Source organism: Lissotriton helveticus, chromosome 1_1 (assembly GCF_964261635.1).
Source record: "Lissotriton helveticus chromosome 1_1, aLisHel1.1, whole genome shotgun sequence".
Classification (NCBI taxonomy): domain Eukaryota; kingdom Metazoa; phylum Chordata; class Amphibia; order Caudata; family Salamandridae; genus Lissotriton; species Lissotriton helveticus.
The window spans coordinates 1,436,476,503-1,436,489,248 of NC_136057.1; the positions used below are offsets into that span (position 1 = coordinate 1,436,476,503).

At 48.6% G+C, this 12,746-nt stretch overlaps 1 protein-coding gene across 1 annotated transcript; it reads left to right on the forward strand.

Annotated features, from left to right (window-relative positions):
• Positions 1-4,492: 4,492 nt before the first annotated feature.
• TUBB4A (tubulin beta 4A class IVa) lies at positions 4,493-11,236 on the forward strand. The gene is made up of 4 exons (XM_078685367.1): positions 4,493-4,790; positions 7,347-7,455; positions 7,563-7,673; positions 9,412-11,236. The coding sequence occupies exons 1-4, from the start codon at positions 4,734-4,736 to the stop codon at positions 10,467-10,469; spliced, it is 1,335 nt and encodes a 444-aa protein (XP_078541493.1). The 5' UTR covers positions 4,493-4,733; the 3' UTR covers positions 10,470-11,236.
• Positions 11,237-12,746: the final 1,510 nt, after the last annotated feature.

Sequence of the window (12,746 nt, forward strand, 5' to 3'; positions counted from 1 at the left end):
AGTGCAAAAAAACGATGGATTTGGGCCCAGATCTTTTGACTGGGGGAGTGTGTGACATTGATCCACATTCAGTCCATCACTTGTTGTTTTTTGCAATTGCCGCCCTAAGTGCGCTGGGGATGCCCAGACGTGGGTCCCAGGCACTCCACACCACTTGGAGTCAAGCTAGCCGGGCTGAAGAGAGGTGTTACCTCGAAACCGGTCCGGTCCTCGGATGCTTGATTCCGGTCTGGGAAAGATATGGCTGTTGTAGTTCGGACTGGACTGTTCCCATGGGGCAACAGGGTCAGAGCTGATTTGCATAAAGCCATTATCTGACCCAGGGTGGTGTGGAGTGCAAAAAAACGATGGATTTGGGCCCAGATCTTTTGACTGGGGGAGTGTGTGACATTGATCCACATTCAGTCCATCACTTGTTGTTTTTTGCAATTGACACACATATTTGTGTCATGCTTCATCATTGGCAACCTCTCCCCTCTCTGGTAGGACCCTGCCACCAGGGCAGACGCAACCTCCTGACGAGCCCTGACAGGAGAGAGTCCTTATATAAAAACTACTGGACAAAGGCAGGGTGCAGGTCAATTAAAAATACCTTGTGGTTCCCTAGTACATCACCTTTAATATAGGGGACCTCAGGTATATCTAAAAACTGAGTTGAGGCAGTATTTTCAAGGGCATTGGCTCACCTGTCTCTCTCAGATGGCATGTTTCTGCCCTAATGCTTAGCCTTAACAGGTTTGGGTCACTCTTCAGGGCTGTGGATGCCTAACTTACTAAGGCGGCCTAGTCTCCGAGCTACCTATAATGATAACTAAAGAAACACAGGTAAGTCATACTTGAGTGTGGATTAAGGTATAATAACCCTAGAGTTTAGGGGATACCTGCATCCTGGTCTGGGAGGGTAACAATGTCCTTTATAGTCACACGTACATCAAATGGCTCATCTTGCACTTCCACCTGAGCGAGACTGCTCCCAGTCGCTGGCATTACCACAGTCAAGACAGTGAAAACTAGGGCCTGAAACAGGGTTTTCTTTGCAACAGTTGGCAGCCAGCTGAAGACTTTCAGCAGTACCTGCATAATAGAAAAGCATGTGCCGCAAAATGTAGAGACGTGATCTTTCAAGGCATGTGCCTAGTCTAATTTTAGTCCTGAATTTTTCACACTCAGCTTGTGAGAGGATGCTGTCCCAAGTTTAGGAGGCCACCACTCAGGGAACCAAAAATCCTGAGCTTTTACAAACAGTAATATTTCTGTCTTATCACTATTCAGTTGCAGACAGTTTTATTTTTTTATTTTATTTATTGCATTTTGATATACAGAACACAAAAGACAAGCAATACGCCCACAGTCCAGTCAAGTACATCGTGCTGAGCTCATTCACACAATCATACAGTGCATTGTAAAAATAAGGACATATCCATATACATTACTTTAGCCAGGTCAACACTTGTAAACATGTTATTGTGTACATATGTTGATGAGGAACTAATGCGACCTAACACCGTACATTCGATTATACCCACATGTCACTCTCCACACTTGGATCAACGAAGTAGCTTTCTGCCTTGTCAGAAGCCACCCCCTCAGGCTCTCCTGTCTCTTTTCCAATTAGATAATGCTGAAACAGGCTCCAAAAGCTTTTTCGGATGGTTTTGAGGAGGTAGCAATTTGTGTATACCTCAGGCTGGGTGTTACAATACAACATATCCGTCGACCAATCCTATATTTTTGGAGGAGGGCCTTTAGCCCACCGCATGGCTACCCGCCTCTTGGCCAGTAACAGGCCAATCGTGACCAGTCGCCGCACACTTTTGGCAGTTCTTTTATCATACCCCAAAAGAGCAACAAACGGGTCTGGGTCCATTGGTAGTCCAGTTATATTGTGAAGGGTCCGGAATACCCGATTCCAAAACTCCTGAATTTTGGGGCAGGAGCATACAACGTACAGGAACCCGGCCTCTGGCTCCGCACAATGAGCGCGGATGCAGAATCTCTTGAACCATATCTAAATAGTCTGGCTGGAGTGCAATACACCCTATTCAAATATTTGAAATAAATTAGGCGATGTCTGACATTCAGCGATACTAGCCTAGTCATCTTGCAGCAGTAGCTCCAACCATCATCCTCTATTATGTGTCCCAAATCCTTTTGCCAGTCTAGGTGAGCCCTAAGCGGTGATCTGCGTCTGTGATCTTGCACCAAACTGTAAATGCTAGAGACCAGTTTATAAGGGGAGGAGATTAGATAACAGTTGGAGACAGTTTGCTGTCATCAGTGCAGCAATTCTCATACAGTCCAGAAAACAAAGCTTAACTCCATCATAATCTTGTCCAAACGAGATAACCAGCTGGGTGTCATCTGCATATGAGATGACATAAAAGCTGCAGAATTTAACAATCTGGGCAAGGGGGGGCTATGTAAATGTTAAGCAACGTTGGACCCTTTATTATTCCATCAATAAGGGCAAGGGGGCAAGGGGGGGCTATGTAAATATTAAGCAATGTTAGACCCTTTAAAGAAGACGTGATGGTCAAACACATCATGGGGTGCGCCACACAGCACTTTCTCAGCGACTATCAGTAAACACAGTCTAGAAGGGGGACTGCAAGTGACTGTGGGCTGCACAGGAAAAAGCATTACAGGCGTGCTTTGTCTATTTAACCCACACTGCTCAGTGTGCTCAGGCTGCGTTACGGCCGGGGTGCAGTCCTCAGACTAAGCAAGCTAAGCGTGCGGTAATCAGGTCTCTTCAACAGCATGCCATGGTTTTCTGCCAGCATGCCCAAGTGAAGGCTAGTTGCTCCCTGGGGGCTCACCTGTTACTTTTCACGATACCAGCTACAGTCCGCCTGCACGGGCCAGGCTGTTGAGCAGCGGGTGAGGTCCAGGGCGCGACAAGGACCCTGCCTCAGCCTCTCATGAATCTGTGCGGCACTGGCCATGCTAAGGAGTCACTGGTAGATGCTGCAGCTGGCCTCCCGCCGAGAAACGAGGTATAAACTTATGAGCAGACAGCAGCGCACCTGGACTCTCGACTCTGAGATTCAAGTCCTGCCGCTTCTGTTCTGACCAACCTCACTTCCTTCTCCTGTGTTCCAGGATGTGAAGGAGGCAGAGGTCACATCCTGATAGTCCCCCCCACAGAGACAGCCAGTAGCAACCACTTTCTTGAGCAGACCCCGCACCGGGTCTCGGTAATTCAGCAGTGTCAGTTGTCTGAAGTCAATGACAGCCGCCAGGGGCAGGAATGCAGCCGCAGATTTGTAACATTGTAGCAGTGCACTCTCAGCCAGAGCTGAGCTGCACTTGCAGACAAGATCTTTAACTGTTTATTGACTGAGCCACTAGCTGCTGGCAAGTATGCGGGGAGCAGCAGAGGCGGCGCACAGGTGTCACAGGCACTGGCGCGCGAGCACCCTGGTGTAGCTAGTTTCAGAGTGGCATTAAAAATGCGGGACAATGCATTTCAGTGCATTGATGCGGAACACCACACTGAAATGCGTTAAGAGACACACCTGATGCGTGATACTTGGCAGGCCTGAAAATAACACCGGTACAAATTCAGCATATTTGTGTGGGACCCTACTTTTGGCAAGGTGGTGTCCACCCTGTGAAAATAGTGTGTGGACGCTGTCCAATTCTGTGTACCCCCAACTTGCTTTACTTCCTCTACACCCATATTACCAGCAGCCCCCCCCCACGAACTGCCACTGCTCGGTCACATCACTGACCACATTTTTGGGTCCACAGGAAATCAAAGGCGATTATTTCACTGCAGTGTGTTTTAATACTGACCAGAATGTATATATGGATTAGGTTTTATACATTCCCTGTGTTAGAATCAGAATTATTTCAAATGTGTGTGGGTGGGGATAGCAGTAGTATCACCTAAAAGGAGATTCGTTTGCAATTCTGATGTCATTAACTATTGATGTGGAGACAGATGTATGCTCCGGCCTTCTAGTGACAGAGTAGACTTAACAAGCCTTTACCGTAGAACTGATTCTGGTATATCACAACGAGCAATTTGAAAACGTTAGCTAGCCCTCATTCTTTTGTAGACATTATCTTTGGTTACTACTGGCAACCGTGGCTATGTACTTCCAGAAATGGAAGACGACGGTGCTCCTGTGTTAATTTTTCAGTGTAACAAAACTTTGCGACGACGGCTTATATATCTCTAGATGACTATGCCGCGGTTCGACTCGTAACTGCGTATAACAGCGCTGTCATTTCCTCGCTGGTAAAGAGCGAAAACAGACTTCTATTGTCTCACTCTGCCTCGTCAGCCATTTTGAGGCGAGGCTGCGGCGCATTGGGGTTGGGGTGCAGTCTGGAGAAGAACGCATGCTCAGTTCGACCCAGGCTCGCCGCATAGCCAGAGCAAGGCGTCGAATGAAAGGGCGCGCGCCGGGAGCAGGGGGAAGGGAGCCAGTGACGCATTCTCCCGCCTCCGCCCGTCCCGCGCGCCTGCGCAGCGAGCCAGCGCGGCGTTAGGCTAGGGAAACAATCGAAAAAGGGCGCGCGCGCCAGAAGGGCGAGGTTCCGGGTGGGCTGAGTTGAGCCTCGCTCTGGCGCCGGTGACGTCACATCATATAAAAAGAGAGGCGCGGCGCGCACCAGTTCTGCAGACCGCGCGCTTAGACCAAGAAGAAGCAGCAGCTCCCAACACCGCTGCGACCGCCTGCGCCACCCACCCGTGATATTATACAGCGAGCCCATCAACAATCATGAGGGAGATCGTGCACCTGCAGGCAGGACAGTGCGGCAACCAGATCGGGGCCAAGGTGAGCGGGTGAAGCCTACTAGTAATAAGGACCCGAGGAGGATGCCGGGGGCGAGCAGGTGGCACCGTTTAGTAAGGGGGCGGGCACAGTGCTGAACAAATGTGATTAAATTGTCAGTGGTTCAAGGGGGTCGCTAGATTTACTTAAATAAAAGCCAGCCGTTTAAAAGTACTGTTTTTTTTGTGGGGGGGAGGGGGCGTCTGCCTTGCACATGGTCTGCGATGACCGGTAGTTTAAAATGGCGATCGTCGGGAGTGGAAGACTCGACCCCGCCCCTAAAGATAGAGGGAAAGCGGCGCCATTTCTGGGTGGGGATGTACGTGTAATGTTGCATCACTTCCATCTATGAACTTGCCCAACATTTAGCTACGTGGAACAGTTGTCTGAAATATCAGCAGTAATTAAAGCATCGACCGCCTAAGTTACTCGTGTATGTGGCGCGGATTCGTTTTCAACAGTCTGTATGATAAACCTCACGCCACCGGACGTGACGAGCTTCATAGCATCCTTTCTCAAGCATGTCGATCATTTTGGGTCGATTGCTTTTTTTCCCCACGGGAAAGCGTTTCTTTTATGTTAATAATTATAATAAGACCAGTCATTCAGATATCCGTGCACTTTAAATAGATAACAGCCTACCCGAATTAACTAATCTAGCGTTAGACTTGCATTCAGCAGGTGTGGGTGATATATCTTCCTTGATTTAAAAAAAAAAAATCAATCCAGTCTTGGATGATCGGTTATTCAACACAAAATAACATCTTCTAAATGTCGCCATGTCCTCTTTGTAGTGGCACTGTCAAAACTCTTCTAGCTGGTTAAGTCCGGTGATGAAGCGGTGACGTTGAGAGCCCAGTGTAGAAGGGACTTGTTAATTTCCTTCTCTCTGTAGGAAGTGCACGCGCACAATAAACGTTGCTGGGTAATGTCTCCCGAGTGCAAAGATGACCTCATGGTTCTAGTGCAGCAGGCTTCTTGTAAAGAAGGGGCAAGGTATACAACATGTTTCCTATTAGTCACTACTAGTCCATCACCAACATATATAACCTGCATTCACGAGGGCATCTCGAGCACGAGAAAAAGTGCGACTCGAAGATTCAAACATGGTATGGTATGGTACACATGATTGGGGGGATGCTGAAACCACGTAACGGAATGTGGGTAGTACGTACACCTGTCGGACCAAAAATCATGACATCTCAACCACAGCGCATATAACGTACCGGTAAACCACCAGTCCATAGTTGAACGACTAGGCATCGTCGAAAGTGTCAAAGGAGAACATAATCTTATTTATCTGAAAATTAAGAAGAGCGACCATGAGCCATCGGAGCGCTGTACAGAGTAGCAAAGTAAAGGTGTAAATAGTGAACCATGTACATATGATAGGCAGAAAGAGGAGTTAAACAGCCGGCAGCATGGTGATATAGAGTAACCAAAAAGCAATTTCGAATAGGAAACCCTGGCAGTGAAGACAGGCCTATTGCAGGTATTTTAAAGGAGCAGCCGTTTTCGTTCTTTTATTGAACGGGGTGGCAAGGTTGTATCTATTTCAGGAGGGTTTCTTGGATGGCTGCATGTTTACCGCATAGGATCCAAAACACAAGGCGTGTTTTATTGCTCTCTTGTGCTTAAGAGAACCGAGAGCCGGTCAGAGGCTCTTGTTCCCACCCGCTGACAGCGCGCTCTTCCCCTGCAGGCAGGGAGCGGCGCTGCACGGCCTTCGTGGCGCAGAGCTGAATCACGGCTCTAAAATGGAGTCCGGATCTCCAGGCTGCAGTACCGCCGCCGCCCGGAGGGGGCGCTCCGGTATTGGCTGCATCGCAGCTGCGTGCCAAGATGGAGATTTCTGCACTGATTCGCGTTGTATCGGATAGTTCTCTGGGGCTTCTTGGTGTGCGGATTAACTGCCTCCATGTTATGTTGTATGGCGGCCACGCTTGTGTGAATCAAACAGCTTTCTTCTGCATGGTCAAACACGGATGCTTCCCCAGCGTAATCATTCGAGAACCACTTTTGATGGGGTATAAACGTTTTAGCCCCGCTCCTGGATAGAATAAACGGGGTTTAGTGAGTAATGTAGTCGCGTTTTGTCATTGTATCGCGCATCGGACTGTGACTGTTCCTGAAGTACAATCTAATAAAACATCGTTACTAGTTGGACTGGTTACATGTCGACAGGCGTTACATTTCGATGTGAATCTACCCCATAATATCTCGTGCAGGATTAAAATCGAACGCACGAGGTCCCATCCCACAATATCCGAAACTGGTCATTCTTGAGCGTTCAAGGCCTGTGGTGTGGGGCTTTTTGGTAAAAATGGTGTATGTCATATTTCAGGACACACCCTGAGATCTTAAGGCACCGAATAGGCACGAGGAAGTCTCAAACTGTTGGGCTAGCAGTTAAATGGTAACATTAATTCAGTTGAAAATTGAGAGGCGCCGGTATAAGATGCTATTTTGAATATATGGGTGTTATTTTAGTGGCCGCTGTGCATGTTGGCAGATTGAAACGGGGCCCAATACTAATTAATATTGGTGATTTCTTTACAGTTTTGGGAAGTAATCAGCGATGAGCATGGCATCGACCCCACAGGTACCTACCACGGAGACAGTGATCTTCAGCTGGAAAGGATAAACGTGTACTACAATGAAGCATCAGGTATGTTTCCATGCAACGTCTGATCACTCGTGATGTGGCGCCATGGTCTCTGACGTTAGGTGAACTCATGTGATTTGTTTATAATCCTTGCTTTCTAACTTCCACAGGTGGTAAATATGTACCCAGGGCCATCCTCGTCGATCTGGAGCCAGGCACTATGGACTCTGTGCGGTCGGGACCATTTGGACAGATCTTCAGACCAGATAACTTTGTCTTCGGTAAGGATTTGGATTTTTTTGTAATTGAGTGTATAGTTCAAAGGCAGAGTTCGCAACATTCCCACATGTTCACGGCCCAGCAATCCTGTACTCCGAAACGGAGCTAATTGGTACCTACAGAGTATTTCGCTTTATGCGTAGTGGCCCGGCAGCTGTGGGGTTTGAAGATGCTCCTGGCATTGGCTGTCCCATGAAGCATGGTCGCAGTTTCCAGTAATAAACCGTGTTATTTAAGGGTGGCATTTGCATGCACTTTTTAATCAACGCACGGAGTTCGTCTATTAAAATTGTTCTTGGTAAGTGTATTCAGCTCCAGAAAGTAGCCCATCTTGCACAGATGGAGCATCTAAAGAATAGGACTTGCCTACTGCTTGAGCGATCCTACCTAGTATTTGTGGCTACATGTACTTTAGAATGGTGATGAGGCGTGGTGTTTAAAACCTTTTCAGATATGATTCTTAGATTTTGAGAATAATCCTGAGCTGCTGATGGTGTGCTAGTAAATCCATAAAATAGGACTGCCGTAGTGACCACCTTACGGTTACTTACACTGATCCTCCCTGCATCAGGAAGGGTTTCGAACAGCAAGAAGCTGTCAATTCGGAATTCTCTACGTCAGAGCTCTAATCCCCCTGGCACATATATACTACGTGCCGTTTCCCCACTGCCACATGACATCTCGTTAGTATGAAGTGTTTTGCCCATAACGCCACTTTTCACCGGATGTCATTTTGAGTACCTCCTGTAATATGAAGCATATGATATAAAGATGTGTCCATACTATTATCTGGTTTCAGATCTCACATTGGGTAACTTAAGGCTAGTCTTTTTCAGTTTACTATTTTGGTCGATTAAACGGAAAATGCTTCAAAGACCTGGTCCTGTTGAAAAACTTGAGGCATGTGTAGCTGTAGATACGCATGCTTAGCCTGCGTCTGTCATCTAGTGTTGGGCACAGATGTGTGAAGTTGTTGTTCGAATCTTTATGGGTGATTAGGTGCAGCGACTCCTTGCTTGCGTTGTTAGTTATTCCAAAATACCTTTTCGCCACAGAAGAAAATATCAAATGGTAAAAAGGCAACACTAAGTATGAATTGGTACCTATCACCACTCATCCTAGTGGCTCCCCCACATGGGCACAACGACCATTGTTCAACCTACTACTAGAACTCTCAGAAGTTCCACCCCAGTTAGTCCAACTGGCAGGACCCAACTCATACCGGGCAGTGGTTGGATACCCCGATCCTTTAGTAAGACACCACTTTGTTGCATTCCCAAACCACAAAGGAAAGACCTGTTCTAAATCCGCCCTGGAAACATGCATTGGTTGCAGGAATGTACATTAACGCATATCTCACTAGGTTAGACCTCTCTTGTTCTCCATCCTCACCTGCCAAGTAAAACAAATGTAAAAATCAGTAGTATCGAGGCTCATGCGCATTGCGAGCAAAGGGAGCCGTTGCACCTTGTGACGCCATTGTGAACTTGCACCTAACCTAAATGGTGCAATTATGCGGCATGTGAATCTGTTCTCCTTGCCTAGCGCATTATGGTGAGCTAAACTGGATCTATCAACCTCGTATGCTAGGTGCTATGAATCCACTAGGCTAGCTAGTCAAACACACGTCCAAATATTGATTGTAAATGTTATTGTTTTGGAAACATTGATTCTCGTACTTCTGTTTTTAAGGCATTAAATTTGCTTATTACTTAACCTGGGTTTCTTTGTCGTGTGTAGGTCAGAGTGGTGCTGGCAACAACTGGGCTAAAGGTCACTACACAGAGGGTGCTGAACTTGTGGACTCTGTCATGGATGTAGTGCGAAAGGAGTCTGAGAGCTGCGACTGCCTCCAGGGCTTCCAGCTGACCCACTCCTTGGGTGGTGGCACCGGCTCTGGCATGGGCACGCTGCTCATCAGCAAGATCCGCGAAGAGTACCCCGACAGGATCATGAACACCTTCAGCGTGGTGCCCTCTCCGAAGGTCTCGGACACAGTGGTGGAGCCCTACAACGCCACCCTGTCTGTCCACCAGCTGGTCGAGAACACAGACGAGACCTTCTGCATTGACAACGAGGCTCTGTACGACATCTGCTTCAGGACCCTTAAGCTGACCACCCCCACATACGGAGACCTGAACCACCTGGTCTCCGCCACCATGAGCGGTGTCACCACCTGCCTGCGCTTCCCCGGCCAGCTCAATGCTGACCTCCGCAAGCTGGCTGTCAACATGGTGCCCTTTCCCCGTCTGCATTTCTTCATGCCCGGCTTTGCCCCCCTCACCAGCCGCGGCAGTCAGCAGTACCGTGCCCTGACAGTGCCAGAGCTGACACAGCAGATGTTTGATTCAAAGAACATGATGGCAGCCTGCGACCCTCGCCACGGCCGCTACCTCACCGTGGCCGCCATCTTCCGAGGCCGCATGTCCATGAAAGAAGTGGACGAGCAGATGCTCAATGTTCAGAATAAGAACAGCAGCTACTTCGTGGAGTGGATTCCAAACAACGTGAAGACCGCAGTGTGCGACATCCCGCCCCGCGGCCTTAAGATGGCTGCCACCTTCATCGGCAACAGCACAGCCATCCAGGAGCTCTTCAAGCGCATCTCCGAGCAGTTCACCGCCATGTTCCGCCGCAAGGCTTTCCTCCACTGGTACACCGGCGAGGGCATGGACGAGATGGAGTTCACCGAGGCGGAGAGCAACATGAACGACCTGGTGTCAGAGTACCAGCAGTACCAAGACGCCACTGCAGAAGAGGGCGAGTTCGAGGAGGAGGCGGAGGAAGAAGTGGCATAAATCTCTCCACACTAATAACAATGGACCATACTGCCAACACTGGCATGAACTTTAACGCTGGGCCAACTAGCATCCTGCTGGTGACTGGTCGGCTCTCGTTCAGGGATGCTGGCTTTGTGTAATATGGTTATTGCTGCACTGCATTTGTCATTTCCTGTTTGTGGGTGCCCGGTCTAGTCGTCCAGACTAGTGCTCGGCCTTTTAGCATGAGTTGACCACACCCTTCTCCCCCTCCCCCTCCCCATGTTGCGTTTTGCAGTCTGCCGGGCTTCGGTCTTCTCACCATTGTTTGGTCGGATACTGGAAGCAGCTTGGGACCGCGTCGGTCCTGAGTTATTCTTTAGGGGAGTTCTTTGAGATGCGGGTTTCTGTTTACAATCAATAGTCAAGTGAGCAGGCTCCTAGTCAACACATCCTGGGTGGAGTGCTGGAGAGGAACCCCATTTTTGTTTTGTTTCCATGTAGCTTGTCTCCAGGCTGCTTGCTAACCTTTCCTGTCCCTTCCCTGTCACTCCTGTTTCGTTCTTTCACTCGTTTCTGTTGTCTGGCTCAAGTCCCAGCGTTCTTTTTCACTGTTTCAGAGCGTCTGTCCTGTATGGTGTGGTAGTAGGAGCTGAGAAAGCAGTCACTTGTGAATCATGGTGTCACGATTGAACCTCACATGCGAAGAAGCCTGTTGAACCAGGGGTGGGGTTGGGTGAACAATTGAGATCGTAAGTACTTAAGACGCCTCCATGTGACCACAATTAAAATGAGATCAAGTGCTATTCCTGGTGTCTGACTCTTTTTCTGCATGGGGGGCTGGTGGAGGGGTTTATAAAGTTACGTAATTTCGTAGTTTAAGAAATTAATTTTGTGGTGTCAAAGTGGATTTTCTTGTGGGCTTTTGGAAACGCAACTAAAATGTGCATACTCGCCCGGGGGTAAGTTAACAATCGGCTAGTCTTGAACGATTCTTTTGGATTGAAACCAATTGACTGGAGACCGCAGAAGCTTGGGGGGGGGGGTGTAAGTCCGTTAGGACGTAACTGATTGGCTTACATTTTGGGATTGTTGGCATTGCTAATGGCCGAGCGAACAGCGAAGGGCCACTGTTTTTTTTTTTTACCCCTTTTTTTGATTAGAGCGGATTTTAATTTTGTAACTTATCCGCCATTTGAGCCTTCAAGGTGAACGTGTTAATCTGAAGAGTGCACCAGGCATTCTTTATATTTCTGGAGACTAGAAGCATGTTACCTTTTACGCTGAAACGGCGTTGCTCTTCCTAGCAGTCCAGAGCCGAACATCTAAACAGGCGTGTCTACAACCTGTGGGCCTCCTTGCACCCAAATACACGCCGATTTCCCTTGTAGAGCCAACATGGGGGCGGGTTTTACAGCAATAGCTATCAACATCAGCGGCAATGGCAGACACTGGCAGCTGAGCCAGAAAACGCTGGTCATGGTGACTGCAGGGTTTTATCGTTGCATCCTTGAGATCGGACGCCTTTCCAATCCCAGAAGTGCAAAAATGTGCGTTTAATGGGGTGGGAGTAACCCCACAGCCCCTCTTCAGGTTGTACATACGAGTGAGTTCTAGTCTTATGTCGCCTTCGGGCACTGCCCTGAAATCAACCTTCCGGTTTCCCCATGGCCACTTACGAACAGTTCCTCCATACACCATCCTGGCATTGACCTCCGCAAACTCACCTGGTATCCTCCCACTGCCAAATTATAAATAGCCAACCGTTAGACTTCCACCGAGGTGTGACGTGTTACTGAGCGTGACAGTGACTTCTTGCGTGACCTACGAACAATTGAGCGTGACAGTGACTTCTTGCGTGACCTACGAACAACTAAGTTGCTGCGATGTGTTGAATTGCTGGGGTGCTGGTTATTCTTCCTCGGGCAGCCCGTCCATAGTTGGGTGCAGTGTGTAGGCTAACGGACTGGTGGGGGCAGCCCTGTTCGAATGCTCGCGTAGACAATCTGCCTGCTGTGTACATGATATTTCGTGGCACAGTCCGTGTTTTTCGCGGCAAGCTAGTCGAACCGTTTGATGCGATTTGATACAGTATCGAAATCTGAGAACACCCGCCCACGCTCGATGGGGCAGATATTAGTTGATCCCGTGGTAGTCAATGGCGGATACTGTAGCTGATCCCATGGCGGTCAATGGCGAATACTGTAGCAGATTCTATGGAGGGGGATACTGCGTAGCGGATATTTGGGGGGCGCAGGTCCCGCTGGTTAGTTGTTAAAAAGTAGCCTCCGTTTGTACCTGCGAGTCACCAGACTC

What these genes read in the sequence shown, in the direction of transcription:
- TUBB4A (XM_078685367.1), top strand. Translation starts at nt 4,734, where the DNA reads ATGAGGGAGATCGTGCACCTGCAGGCAGGACAGTGCGGCAACCAGATC. An exon ending in GCAACCAGATCGGGGCCAAG is followed by an intron (nt 4,791 to 7,346) that starts GTGAGCGGGTGA and finishes ATTTCTTTACAG; the next exon opens with TTTTGGGAAGTAATCAGCGA. An exon ending in ACCAGATAACTTTGTCTTCG is followed by an intron (nt 7,674 to 9,411) that starts GTAAGGATTTGG and finishes TGTCGTGTGTAG; the next exon opens with GTCAGAGTGGTGCTGGCAAC.